This window comes from Mugil cephalus, chromosome 7 (assembly GCF_022458985.1).
Source record: "Mugil cephalus isolate CIBA_MC_2020 chromosome 7, CIBA_Mcephalus_1.1, whole genome shotgun sequence".
Taxonomy (NCBI): Eukaryota; Metazoa; Chordata; class Actinopteri; order Mugiliformes; family Mugilidae; genus Mugil; species Mugil cephalus.
In genome coordinates this window covers 5,100,350-5,114,788 of record NC_061776.1, presented here as the reverse complement: position 1 = coordinate 5,114,788, position 14,439 = coordinate 5,100,350, and the positions used below count along the sequence as shown (strand labels likewise).

The 14,439-nt window shown below is 41.4% G+C and overlaps 1 protein-coding gene across 4 annotated transcripts in view; it reads right to left on the bottom strand.

The window, feature by feature from the left end:
- Nucleotides 1-14,439, bottom strand: part of LOC125010896 (extended synaptotagmin-2-like) — a 45,809-nt gene that overhangs the window by 24,292 nt on the left and 7,078 nt on the right. For all 4 annotated transcript variants that reach the window (XM_047589821.1, XM_047589822.1, XM_047589823.1 and 1 more), the window contains exons 3-7: nucleotides 6,577-6,618; nucleotides 5,674-5,808; nucleotides 5,299-5,375; nucleotides 4,161-4,233; nucleotides 2,685-2,774 (exon numbers count right to left, since the gene is read on the bottom strand). In XM_047589821.1, the coding sequence (XP_047445777.1) occupies nucleotides 2,685-2,774; nucleotides 4,161-4,233; nucleotides 5,299-5,375; nucleotides 5,674-5,808; nucleotides 6,577-6,618 (417 nt within the window). The remainder of the gene's footprint in view (nucleotides 1-2,684; nucleotides 2,775-4,160; nucleotides 4,234-5,298; nucleotides 5,376-5,673; nucleotides 5,809-6,576; nucleotides 6,619-14,439) is intronic.

The following is a 14,439-nucleotide window of genomic DNA, read 5'->3' as shown; positions in this document are numbered from 1 at the left end:
ACATATAGGCCTATGTTGTCATCTCTCATCAAGCATGGCTATGCAAAAGAAGAAAAAAAGCCGTCTGGGTGCTATTCTGCAACCTGAAACCACTGCTGGCATCTGATAAAACAATAAATGAAACAAAAAGCAGAACGCACAGCAGAGAAAATAAACTGTTTGACACTGAACAATGCTCCACTTCCTGTCAAGTCACACTGTCGGCGTGCAGCAAGGTGACTTGGCATAACACAGTGTAAAAGTCCGCCGACGCCCCACAGCTTCAGCCTATAGAGAGTATGAACACACATGATGTCACAGCCAGCTGAGGTCTCCATGGTTACGGCCACCAGGAGGCAGAAAGTGACGGCTGAACATGGAGATTAGAAGAATCAGAGGCTTTAATAGTGTTTAAATCGTAAAATTAATTGTGAAGAACTGTTGTGTGATTGACTGAACCAACAGATTTGAAAAGCAGTCAGAGATATATTTTATATTTTTACAGATATCTGCCAAAGAACAGAGTAAATGGATCAATGCATTAGAAGAAACAACTGGAATCCAGACACAGAAACCTGGTGTTGTGGTTCACATTTAGTGTCAGATAATATTAATTTATGCTGTATTTTTTTGATGAAGTCAGACCTTCAGTTACTGGAGGGCTGTCAGATCAGTTAGTAACAATTTCAGTTCCAACAATGAATAACAATAAAACAATAAACTGAATATTTGTGATCACTCCTCGTCGTCCCTTTAACGCTACAGTAATGTTACTTCTCAGTAAAGCTATTAGCGTTAGCATATTTTATTTAGCTACATTTATCATAACTGAAACTAACTGAAACTGAAACCCAGTGTTGAAATCAGGTCCATATAAATATCAGGAGAATTGATATCTGGCCACATGTCAATGTTCGTGAACAATTTGTTATTTGGTAGTTTATATGGATCATTGTTGAGTCCAATTCTCCTTAATTTGATCTGATAATCCACATTTTTCCTGGTCTCGTGGTATTTACTGACATATTTCCCCATGTTTTTGCCACTGAGGGGGCGTGGCCCCGGGTGGCAGTGACGTCAGTACACGCCCTCTATACAGGTGCAATGACAACTTTAATTAACAGAGATCCGCGCTGATGCCTGACCAAACAAATGAGGTTCAATGTTCCTTGGTTACAGCTTCAAAAATGGAGATTTGCCGCTTTATTCAGTCGCATGTGACGTCAAGTTAAAGATCTTGGAGAGATGATTTATGTTTTAGAACAAGTTGTGTTAACAGGAGATAAAATCCTGGTTCATGACAGAAACTAGAGGATTCTTTCTAAACGTTTCGCACTTGAAACACTTTTTTTTGGGGTGGTGAAGAAGTGTCTGATAGTCGTTCTTCTTCTTCTTCTCTCCCGGGTACCGAGATCAAACTGTGAGTCTGGGAGATAAACGGGGCCCAAAGCACAGGAAGGAAGACGACGTTCAGGGAGAAGGAATGTGCCGATAAAAGAGGGAGCGTTCAGGAAGACTGCAGCGGAAAATGCTGCGGTTGGTTTGACATGAAGGTCGTGGTTGTTTGCATTTTTTGCAGATTAGACTTGAAAATAATAAATAAATAAAAACAAACTTTGAAGCATCTCTATCGTCTAGGTTACGATTTATCTGGAGCTAAATTTAGGACAACTGGACGTGTTTGAGTTTTCTTATCACCCCAGTTATTCAGTGTCATTCAGATTCCGCAGAGACAAACAGGACGAGTTTAACCTGGAGACGTCCATTAACTCCAGAAACAGACGTCCTGTGATAAAACTATTAAAGCTACAATCTTAATCTTTGTGATCTTCATTATTATTTTTTTTAAAACTTTTGTTCTTTCACTCAAGAATCATGAAGGCTGTGTTATAAATCAAAGTCTGGACGGCGGATTGGATGCAAAGTTAGAAAGTTTCTGCATAGCGTGTGGACACATTCACAAGAAAAGATGCTGAAAACCATCAGAAAAACGAAATCGAGACGGAAACTGAGGCGGATGAGATGAGTGACGGCAGTTTCTGGTGTGCTGGATTTTATTTAGAGGTGTATACTAATGCGTTCACGTGTGAAAGCACAGACGTCATATGCAGGGACATCATCAGTGAATTTAAAATAATATCTGGTGCAAATGAGCCTTGAAACACAAACGTAGGGGAGCGGTTTCTACGTCACATGTCCTCAGGTGATATTATTATATGCTAAAAAGCATTAATCAAATATTAATTGCATGAAGACAAATGCACGGTTTAACCTCTAGACCTTTCAGAGCACATATATTTGTTTGCAGAACATAAAAAAGCTGCTGCTTGTCCTTTATTAGCATAAAGTCTTCTTTCCCATAGGCGGGGCCTATTTATTGGAATTAAATTAAAAGATACATGACTCTAAATAAATATTTTTACATTTCTGAACATTGGTCACTGTGCTGACCTTCTGCAACGAGCTGTGTCATTGCCCATGTGATTTCCAGTGACGCTCACGGTTCTCCGTTCACTAATCTGACACTTTAAGGAGCGCGGGTAAATTTCACGGAGAAGGAGATGAATCACTTCTCAAATTTATGTATGTTTTTCATTCTTCAAGCACTGGCACCATTTCAAAAGTACCGGTCCGGCACCAGTATCGGTTCCCATCCCTGACGTTTAAACCTGTGGCTGCGCCCTAAATGAGAACAAAATACTCACAGGTTTCCTGAGGAAAAAGACGCTCAGGGCTCCGATCAGAGGCATGTCCCCCAGCAGAGGCTCCATCACCACTCTCATCACTCCATGAAGCTGCAGGAGAAGAAGCACAGGGTCAGCAGCTTATTCCTTTTATGGACTGGAAGTCTTTGTTAGGCTAACATTCAGTGTGGCTCCAGGTCCTGAGGGTCCTTTCTACTGTTTAATTCAGGGACGTCAAGTAACATAACCCATCGACCCAAAAATAAACTATAAGTAACGACAGCTCAACTTCTTCTCCAGAATGCTTACATTTAATAAACTATCATTTGTGCACGGTGTTGTTTGCTGTTTGATCCTGGATCTCAGTGTTAAAAACAGTGGACAAATTAGAGATGCAGTCTTCAATGTAAACCTCACACTCACTGCAAATTCATGCCAGATTAGACCCCACCCCCCTCGTATGGGCCGTTAATGTCCTGAATGATGATGCAAAAAGTAGAAGAGGACAGAAGCTGAGATCTGGGACCAGTCATGGACGTTAAACTCAATAAGGAAAGGCAGAAGGAGAGCGTGTTTTTCTTTTCTTTTTTTTTTTTTTAATGCATTCTAAGGATTATTTAAGGATACAGCTTTCCCACTGGCTGCGGTGACTCAAACCTCTGACATGCAGACTGCCGGCCTGCAGCACCAAATTTGGTCACGGTTTCGCTCTGAGTAATCAAATACCGACATTTTGCTCATCAAAGTGGGCGCAGTAGAAAAGATTGCAGATAGCCTTGTGTTTATTCCTCTAGCTCGGTCCTGCACGAAGAGAAGGAAGATGCTTTCTAAACGGTGTTAAGCAGCAGCGGCGGCAGCAGCAGCGGTGGTGGTGGTGGCAGATAGAGCTCCAATCAACCAGAGGAAGCACCGGGAAGCAGGAGCTGTCTCTTTACGTTAAATTAAATTAAAAAAGCTGAAAAGAGCAAATGATTCCACACCTCCTCTCTCTCTAGTAAACTACTAATTTCTTCAGACAACACAACCCGAGACTGCAGCTGTAAAATCAGAGCCATACACAAAAGCCAAATATTGACTTCCCCCACGGTGGATCTCTCTCGGTTCGCTTTCTCTCCCACTCTGCTCTCTGGACAGCAAATATGGCCTGATCCTGTGCCAACAGCTGAGTGGATAACGTCTCCTTTATCTGTCTTGTGTCAACACATTATGTAAATCGGTCTCTGCAGAGGTGAAGGCAGAGGCCACGGTCGAAGGAAAGTCTAAAACCAATAAAGTCGGGGGAAACCGTTTCCTTTGAGCGTGTGTCAAGCGTTCACGTGGTTTATTCGTTTGTTGGCGAGATTTTTGCCTCGGACGTTTGATAAAATTATGACGAAAACTAAATTAACCATTCACCTCCACCCTTTTTGGAAAACGTCAGCAAACATGGCACAAACTCGTGATTTTAGAGCTTTCAGAAAAAACAAAATGCAAAAAGAAATCTCATGGCCGACGTACCTGTATACTCTTGATTCCAGCCCTGCAGTAGTACTTCTTGATGTCCACGTCGATCTCGGTGTTCCCCACAAAACTACAGCAAGAGAACATGAAATATTAACATCCCACTGGACATAACAGCATTAAAACATTACAACACACACAGAATATAGTCAGAAACTTTGGTAACTTTTTTTTAAACTGTGTGGTTTTATTTGGATCTCCATAGAGATCAGAGCTAATCTGACTTAATTTACTCCTTAATTAAAATTCCAGCATTTCTGACAGAAAAACATAAATAACACATGATCTGCAGAGCTGAAACGTCTCTTCATCTCCACTCGTGACTGGTGAGCTCCTCAGGAGGAAAATATCTAAGCCAACTAGCGTTTAGACTTTAACTGTCCCAGATCTGTTGAGTCAATTTGACTGTACACATTTTCATCACAACAGAAGACTGGACAAGACAAGAGAGGGCTCAGATCATGGCACAGGGGAGGAGAGAGAAGTCTTTAAGGTCAGTTAGGGGGGTGATGTGCAGCGCTTTCATTTTCCTGATTGCTGGCAGCCATTGTTGGCTCCTTTTCTATGGATGAGTATCATCAAGGTTTTATCCGACACAGGCGCCAAAATGGCTTTTGAAACAGTGCTGGTATTTAAAGAGTGGAAGATATAAAAAAAAAAAAACGGTGCCTTTTTATTTTTAAGGCATTTGGTGACGTGCAAGTTGAACAGAATATTAATTTAAGTAATATAAACACAACTAAGGCTAAGGAAGGCGGACTATCAAAGAGCTTTTTTCGCAGGTTGCCCAGTCTGCACCTCCTGAGGTGAAGTCCAGGCATTTTGAAGGTTCACTTCCATCCATGCAGGTGAAAAGCTGACGCTAATTTAAAAAAAAAGCAGTGGCATTGAAATCTGCGTCGCTTTTCAGTCTCGTTGCTACAGTTACACATCCCTTTTCGTTTGTAGATCTCAATTTGGGTGGTGTTGTTGCAGACCCGAGAGCAAAAGTAGAACATCACTGTCCTGTGGTTCCTTAAATGAGCCTCAAAGGGTAAACTAGTCTGTGATTAAGAATTGATATTAACGAAGATTCAAAGGCTGTTCAAGTGTCAGGCCTTAGGGTTAGGGTTAGGGTTAGGGTTAGGAGGTTTACCTGATCTGCAGGTCCATGATGACCTGCCTCTTGTCCACGTTTTCCGTGTAAACTTTCACCCCGTTCACTCTGAGCGGCTGCACAAAGACAAGACATGACAGGTTTTATATCTCCTGTTCATGCAACTCTTTACCCAGAACCTCAGATCTGCATGTGGATTAATTTAGCAACGTAACTTGAATACTAAAGACTTCTCTGCCACTTTTTGCTCATCGAGGTTTTAACAAAAACAAAGCAGACGGAAATAGAAACACACCGAGAAAAGATCTGAACACTCAGCAGCGCTGTCAAAGGTTCAGTCATTTTCAGTCATTTTCTTTTAATATCAAACCGGCTTCAAAGTGTTTTTTTACTAGAGCTTGCGGCTGTGGTCACCTTGTCGCCCATGTCGATCTTGGTGAAGCAGAAGCTTTCGAGGTGGGGGTTGGCGTTCTTCACCGTCGGCTCGATGGTCTCTCTGAACAGTTTGTCCACAAACTGGCAGATGAACGGCCACATCTGCTTCACCGTCTGCGGGAGGAAGAAGAAGAAAGATTCAGACGTAGGATATATTCATAACCACCAGAGTGCACTGAAGCTGAGGTCGGCTTCAGCGTTTTGTTGGTGACACTCTGATGAAAGGCTGAACGACTGTTCTATTTATGGTCTATTTTGAGTCTATGGAATATTTTTTCCAGGGAACTTCAGTCTTCTTCTTCTTTAGTCGTCTTTTTCAGTCTTGTTCTACTTCAGTTTTCTTCATCTTCTTAAGTCTTCCCCAGTCTTCTTCAGTCGTAATCTTCTTCTTCAGCGTTCATCTTCTTCAGTCTTCTTGTCCTTCCTAGTTTGAGTCATCAGGTCACTTCCAGTCTTTTTGGTGACATTATTTCTTCTTCTTCTGGGATTATTTAGCAGATTTTAAACATTAAAACAGAAGAATGAGAAGAAGACGACGTTTTGACAGTTTTGGTTTATGGTAGACCTGAAACACTTTCAGTTTATGGCCCTAGTTGGAATATAAATTGAAAGTTTTCCCTTTAAACTCCTGCATTTGTCTATGTGTATGATGAGCAATCATCACCACATCAGGTTTGGACATTAAAAAGCTTTTTTTTTCCCATATGCATTCCCGTCCATTAACTTCTTACTGGAAGTATCTCTAAACATTTACAGTAAGTGATGCTCTTCCAGGACTCACTCTTTCTATCTACAGGAGGTGGAAGCATTGGTCCAGGGTAGCTCATAGTACAGACTACTGTAGTAAGGAAGCCAAATAGACAATGTAAAGTGAGTGTGTACCTTATTCAGCCACTCCACTCTCTCCACATCTGGATAATGGACCTGGGAATGAAAAAGAGAAAGACTGGAGGTTAGAAAACAAGTGGTGTGTTGTTGTTGAGTCTCGCGGTTTTAAAATAACCTATCATTATTATCATTAAACTGAAATGCAGAACATTTATCATACTCTCTTAAATTTTGAGAAGTTTTGTGGCAAATGAACATGCTGAGCTATTAGGAAGCAGATAGACTAAAGATGTCTAAAAGGCAGACAGGAATATATTTTCCTGTAATAATACTAGTATAATATTAGTTTATTAGCAGATTAAAAATGTTTTAATAAGAGTAATGCAATAAATGTTCCCATCTTTAGGTTTAAAATGTTGAGATTTAGGGAGATGTTGCGACTTTCTGATCGTTTTGGAAGCCGAACATTATGGTGTTGTTGTTGAACTGTATTATCCCTGGAGAAAATCAATCAAAACCACAACAACTTTCAATCTCATTGTGATGGAGTTCATCCTCTGGACAACTCTCTGTTTGAAGATAAACCAACACTGGATCCCAGAACCTCATCCCTCCACGAAACATGGGGTCGCTAATGTCCTGGTTTGGGTCTGAACTCTAAAAGAAAATGACAGGACATGAGTCCATGAGCTGAATGAGAAGAGAAACTGGGTCATGGAGGAAGACAACAAGCCCAAGAACAAAAGTGGTTCTACAAAAGAGCGGTTAAAGAAGAAGACGGATGTTTAGGAACGACCAGGTGTGGAAGGACCTGAAGCATCAGTTCATGTGAGGAAACCAATTTCCTCCAAGCTGCTGTATATGATTCGTCAGCAGTTACCAGAAACAACATGGAAAGCGTTCACCTAGTTTAGCACCTCACAGATATGAACAAATTATTAATATTCTTGAATAAATAAATACACAAGTAGAATATTTTATTTATTTAACTGGGCCTCTTTGCGTACTTCCATGACTTGTGTGAAAATCCGCTGAAGTTTTGAATCGTTTTTATGCAAAAATGTAGAAAATGCTGAAGGCCGCTCTGAAGACATGTAGGCGGCATTGTATTTATATGCCAAACAGCCACAACATTACGACCACTGATAGGAGAAGCAGATAACATCGACCATCTTGTGAGAATTTAATGTTCTGCTGGGAAAAATGTATCTGGCATCCACTCAGCTAGACGTTATTTAGACATGTAGCACCCACCTAGACCAGAACCACCACCCCATAGCGATGGAGCAGCCATCTCCATCAGGATGCATGAACACTTCAAAAAACATGAAGAACAGGACAAGGCCCGGCCTCCAAATTCACTAGACACCACTCAGAAGGCCCATGTCCATTTTCTGATGAGTCACAACTGTTTTTGAGGCATAACGGTCACATTCAGAGGTGGTCATAATGTTATGTCACTGACAGAGTCACGCCTGCAGCTTGGCTGTGCTTTCAGCTGCTCTGACGAATAAACAAAAAGCGAAAAGCTGACTACCTGACCGAGCTCGCTCCGCCTCGCTGACTCAGTGCGACAGGACGTCAGCGCGGCAGCGACAAAGCTGTTGACAGACGTGTTACATAACGGACAGACCGGGAGGATTCTGCAGAAACACTCAGGCCTGAGGCTGATGCAGACGGATGGTGGTAGGGGTCAAAAACGCAGTGTATTAATACTTGGAGATGTCTGGGAAGAAATAAACAGTCTGCGTGCGCTTCGTCATTTCACTGACGTGAACTCATTCTGATTTAAATTGAAATTAAAAATATTTTCACATGAGAAAAAATAAATAAAATGAGATAAAATAATAATAAAATCTAATTAAATAAATCATCTTCAGGTGTCTGCACTAGGAGTTATATATATTCGGTGCACATGGTGTCTGACCACTGTACCTATAATTACACTAGTGCTACATATAAACACTATATTCTCTCCCGTCGTGACACGCGATCCCGTCCACGTGCAAACACACGAGCATCCTGCACATAAACAAACCAGCTCGAGCTGACGATGACGTCGGCATCTCGAGGACTTTCCTAGGGATTAAAGTTCCACTCACTGGATTTATGTCCAGTTCTAGGTTTAATGCAGCGTGGCAACAAACCGGTTTTGTTTCAGTGAAAGCTTATGTATATTGTTTTAGCCGTCTGTACCGTTACTGATCACAACTGTCACCCATTACACAGTTAAATAAGGACGGCTCAAAGTATTTTGATACAAGCCGTTTATTTTCACATTTCACATGACTGGAGATACGACAAATCTGTGGTAAAACATTAGTTTTCATTTTGAGTAAAATAGTTTCAAACCTGCATTATCTCTAGCTGGGTTTACATGGCGTCAAATATCATGATTAGAATTGGTTTAAAAGCCCAAAACAAATTAAAATGCTTCATATAAACACCTCAATCGGAATAAACAGGCTCAAACCAAATGAAATTTCATTTGTTTTCACATTGGTAGAATGAAAATTCCTTTTCCTAAACCTGTTCTAAAGTCATGTAAACGGTGAATCAGAATAAAGTCAAAATATGGCGTCATCTAAACAGAACACACAGAACTTTCTGTTCTTAGGAGGGAACATGGGCAGAAACATCTCAAACATCTCAAAGCACCAACGAAAAGCCGCTCTCATGTGCGTCTTCTCCTCTCCAGTGCTTCCAGTAGGAGCACCTAACAATCCAGCTGCTGCTTTAATAAAAAGTGTAAAAACTATTCTGATTAGCATTACACCTCAGTTGACCCGAAACCTTTAATCGGAATGAGAAAGAAGTCTCCACGTAAACCTGGCTCCTGACATGGGATCGAACTGATTCAAGATATCAGCAGCGTGTGAAGGTTTACACGAACATGTAACGTAAGCCTTGAAGCGTTTGGCTCATGATGTAAGTGACCACTACAGCTGTGAGGAAGTGACTCAGCAGCATAATAAAGACCTCATTGTTAGAGAGGGAAATAAAATGAGGTAGTTACTAACAGTTTCCACTTCCAGGACCTGGCATTCATTCATGTGGATGAATGTTGGACACGTAGCACCCACCTAGACCAAACCAGAAACCCCCCACCCCCGTAGCAATGACACACCTTGAAGGCAGCAGCCTGAACACAGGAACACACAAAAACACTTTAGGAACAACTCAAAAGATGAAGAACAGCACAAGGCGTTGACCTGGCCTCTAAATTCACTAGGTCCTAAACTGATCTAGTATCTGTAGGATGATCCACAGTGGGGCCCTCCCCTCAAAGACCCCAACCTATGTTACCAGACACTACAGGCCCCCCCCTCAGAAGTCCCATGTCCATTCTCCGATGAGTCACAACTGTTCCTGATACACAAGGAAGATCTATACAACATAAGGAGGGTGGTTAGGGTTAAAGCTAGGGTTATGGCTAGGGTGGTCATAATGTTGTGGCTGGTATGTGTATCAGACATACGGGAAGGTGAAAGGTTGTCTTTTTTACTCCCTGAGATTAATATTTAGGTCTGGATTTTAAATAAAATAAACTGATGTATCTTAAAGAGGCAAAGTCATAGGAAAGATTGAACCTGACGCATCAAATAATAATAATAATAATAATAATAATAACTGATTTAGAGACAACTAGATTTTTTTCCCTAATAAGCAGCCTCCTTGTTAATTGAAATGGGACGCCCCCGATGACAAAGCCGCACCAGAACAACATCTAATCACATCTAACCCCATTAATACCTAACATATGTTACTTAGTTTGAATGTCCCACGCCTGCTTCCGATCTCCCAGTCATCACAATTAGACGAGCAAATTCGAGACAGGCCTTCCTGGATTGAGACTCGTCCGCCTGAAGCAACGCGCCCCCATGCCAGCGTAGACCTGAGCCTGGTTTACCTCCCAGCGCCGTCCCACCTCAAACCCTAACGACACAGACCTGAGGCGAAGACGCCTCAGACTCCTTCACGGTGTCTAAGAGGTTCTCTGTCTGTGAAATGATTTGCGAAAGTAAACACGATCTCCGAGTGGGGCGAGACTCATGATTCAACTATGTGTCAGCTGTTGGGAAATCCTAACCCGCCTCTCCAGCCACACCCTCAAAAACAAAGCACGAGCGTGTGTTCAGCCTACGTTTCTACGGCTGAGTAACAATCTCTTCCCTATCAGACGGCGACGGCAGCTTTTCCTCTCCAAGATGCCGAGGGACAGGATAGAAACGAGGAAAACCTGCTCAGTCAGATTACCTGCAAACCGCAGGAGCTGGTGAAATGTGCAGAAACAGGAAACCTACGCGAAGAAGAGACACTCGCCTATATTTAGCCGTGGAGGCAGCGAGACGGGCTGTCTAGGGTATGATGGGAACAGGCTGCTGGTCAGGGAAGCACAAACTGAATTATTATGATGAAATAGACTCTTATACGTGATCATTCTCTACCCTGGGTCTTGGTTGGAGTCAAGGCACAATATTAGTTGTAAAACCAACCAATCTTCTCAGAGAATGTCATTCAAAGCTGTTAGGATGCTTTATCACACATATCACAGGTCCCCTTTAAATCCACCTTTCCAATCTTTATGTACGGTGGCAAAAAAAGCCACGAGGGGTTTCTTTTTTCCTTATAACTTCCACTGTACAGCAGCACATGATTGTTGGTGAAGAGCCTTATTTTCAAAAATATTCAAGATTTCAATAATAATAAGTCAATAACACACTGTGGCCGTTGCGTTTGTGGCTGAAAACATTCGCTAACGTTGACTGCTGTCAAAATATATCAGTTATTTTTATTTATTTTTTTGCTTAAATCTGTGTATCCACCTCAGTACTGATAAAAACAACCAAATATATATAAAAAAAATCTAAATTTTAACCCTATAAATGCCTTCAAAAAAAAAATAAGTCACAGATATGGGGAAAAATTACCTATTTTCAATATAACAAAGGATGGAAAACAGTAAATTTTTATACCTGTTATCATAGTCTTGAATAGGCTATGTCAAAGACTAGTAGCATAACTGACTTTTATGCATATTTAGTTTTTGTGCACCATCAGATTTCATTAAAACTTCCTCTCGTACTGTTCGTGGCTGTTTTTGCCCCATTGACTCCCATTATAACTCCATTTTCTGAATGTGTTGAGTAATTCCTGGGTGTGACTGAGAAATAATACTAAGCTCTAAACCCCCCCTTACATATTTTCATGCTCAAACCACAATGTTTGAAACAGTCTTACTTAGGGACTGGGTTTAAAATAAAAATATTTTATGATTCAGAATATTTTGAAAGATCCATAAAATTTTCTGATGATTTTTTTATTTTATTTTATTTTTTTAAATAGGCTGCTGGATGATTGATTTAAGAAGTTTTTGTGCAGCATTATTTTCATTAAAACTTCCTCTCGTATTGCTCGTGGCTGTTTTTGCCCCATTGACTCCCATTATATTGACCACGAATGCCACGAAGGGAAGTTTTTTTTTAATGTCCTGATCTAATCTTTAACATCCTAAACATCCTCCCCCTGTAGCTTCCTACAGTCTTTCCTAGTCTTCTTGTCTTCTCCTAGAGTCGACAGGATTCAGTCCATTAAATCTTTCTGTCAGAATTAATGTAGTGTGAAGAGGGGAGCTCGTACTTTGTGAAATGTTCTGGTCCTCCAACGCTGCCACAAACTCCCCAACCCTCTCTGGAAGATTTGTCTCCTTGACCCCGTCTCCAGGAAACTTTCCCTTCTTTTCAATGTTCAGTGTTTGTTGCTGTTTGGGTGCAGCCTTTGAATGAGTGGACTCTCTCTTAAGTCTCTTGGGTGTTTTTGTTTTTGTGGATGTACCATGACCTGAATGACTGAGAACCTTCACAGACTTCCATGGAGTTTGGCATTTTCTTGTGAAGTACGCTACGGGTCAAAAGGTAATGACTCAAACTTTAGTCCGAGCTGCACCAGAACTACCTCAGGATAAAAACAACATGGAGTGGACCATGGCCCAGTCTCTAGACTTTAACCCCATGGAGCTGGTTTGTGATGAACTGGACAGAAGAGTGAAAGCAAAGCTCCCTACAAACCAGTGACACACATTTCTGGGAACAGATTTCTCACCTCTCACGAAACAATAGACATGTCCACAATGTGGCCGGGGTACTATGCTGCTAATACGCATTAAAGCCACTACTTACTCTCCCTTGTGGGATCTCTTTAGTTTTAGAATCTTTACATCTTTACAAGATGCTTATAAATGATCCCGTCTATCTGTGATCAATAAAAACGTCTTCACAGCATCGCAATCTTTCATTAAATGATACATTTCTGGTTACTGCTGGGCAATAACCAAAGCTGAAGGGGAAAACAGCTACTCTAGAAAGAGTTATAAAACTTTCAAAGTCTTTAAAGATCTACTACGCTCAGTGATGATGAACATCCGCAGTAGCATTTACAGTCACAGATTTCCTGTTCAGTTATGGATTTGAGGTTTGCAGCCATTGTTTAGGGTCATTTGTAGTCGTCGTGTCTTTATAGAACCAGATGAAAAGTGTCTAAAAACACTCAGAGGAGGCTTTTCTGTAACTCCACATTGTTCCAGTCGGTGCTGCAGAGCAGAGCAGAGCAGAGCAGAGCACCGCCCTTTGGCGCTTCACAAGAACAGGGATTCCCCACCCATGTCGAGTCACACCAGAGCACACAGATGAAGAGTGGGAGGAAGAGGAGGTGGAGGAGGAGGAGGAGGAGGAGAGAAGCATAGAGGCCTGCAGTTTGTACCAACAAGCTGAACGGAGTAAGACCAGAGCTGAGCATCGCTGCACATTTCTTGAATTGATTTCACTCCTACTCACAACGTCCTGATTAAATTCCACTTCCCCTCCAGTTTCTCGTGTAGCTTCAGTGCAGCTCTGCTCTGAGTTTTTTTTTAACCCAACCCCTAAGTGAGACTGTTTCAAACCTCTGTGTTTGAACATGAAACTATTCAAGAAAAAAAATGGGGGGTTTAGAGCCAAGTATTATTTCTCACTCAGTCACACCCAGGAGTTACCCAACACCAACTCCAAACCAAGCCGTAACTCGTCAAGAGGGTTCCAGCCTACAAAAAGACAGCAACAACCACCTACATACACTGAGGCTTTACACCGATCAGCCACAACATTACAAGGAGAAGTAAATAACATTGACTTATGTCAATGGAAGTCGCTTAGACACATTGCACCCACCTAGACCAGACCAGGCACCCCCACCCCATAGCAATGACACTCCTTAATGGCAGTAACCATCCACAGCAGGATGCAGCCTGACAAGAAGTGGATAAAGAAGAATAAAAGATGCAAAAATTTATAAAACAGCAAGTTCAGCTTCTGAGGACGGTTTGTGTTCATCGTATAAAAACTCAAGGACGAGCTGCTGGTTATTAGTTTGCCACTTACTGTTATATCTATACTTGATTCCTATGATTATCTGCTGGGATTAAAGTATAAGAATAATTTTCCTCATTGATTCACTCAAAGTGCCATCTTCCTTCCTCAGACTGGAACGGAAACATGTCAAAGTTTATCCACTTATTATAACAAAAGATGTAATAAAGTCCTTTTATAATCTTGTAGTTCCAGTTCCATTAAATGACTGGTTGAATTTATTGATGCAGCTCCACCTGAAAGCTCTGGAAAAACACTGTGTAGCCTATTTGTTTATTGTCAAAGTGAGCCAATATCACGTATCAGTGACGTGCAGCTTTAGGATTACAAGTTAATTTCAAACTCAGATTAGAGTCCATCTGTTCAGAAGAGTCTCTAATGAACGTGAGGAGACTCGGGTGTCGTTCAGTGGCCAGTTTTTAGGATTTTCTCTCAGTCTTAGGCAGTGTTTGCAATGATTGTCGTTGATGAGGCTAGAAAAGTACCGGAAAACTACAAAACCATCTCAGAATCC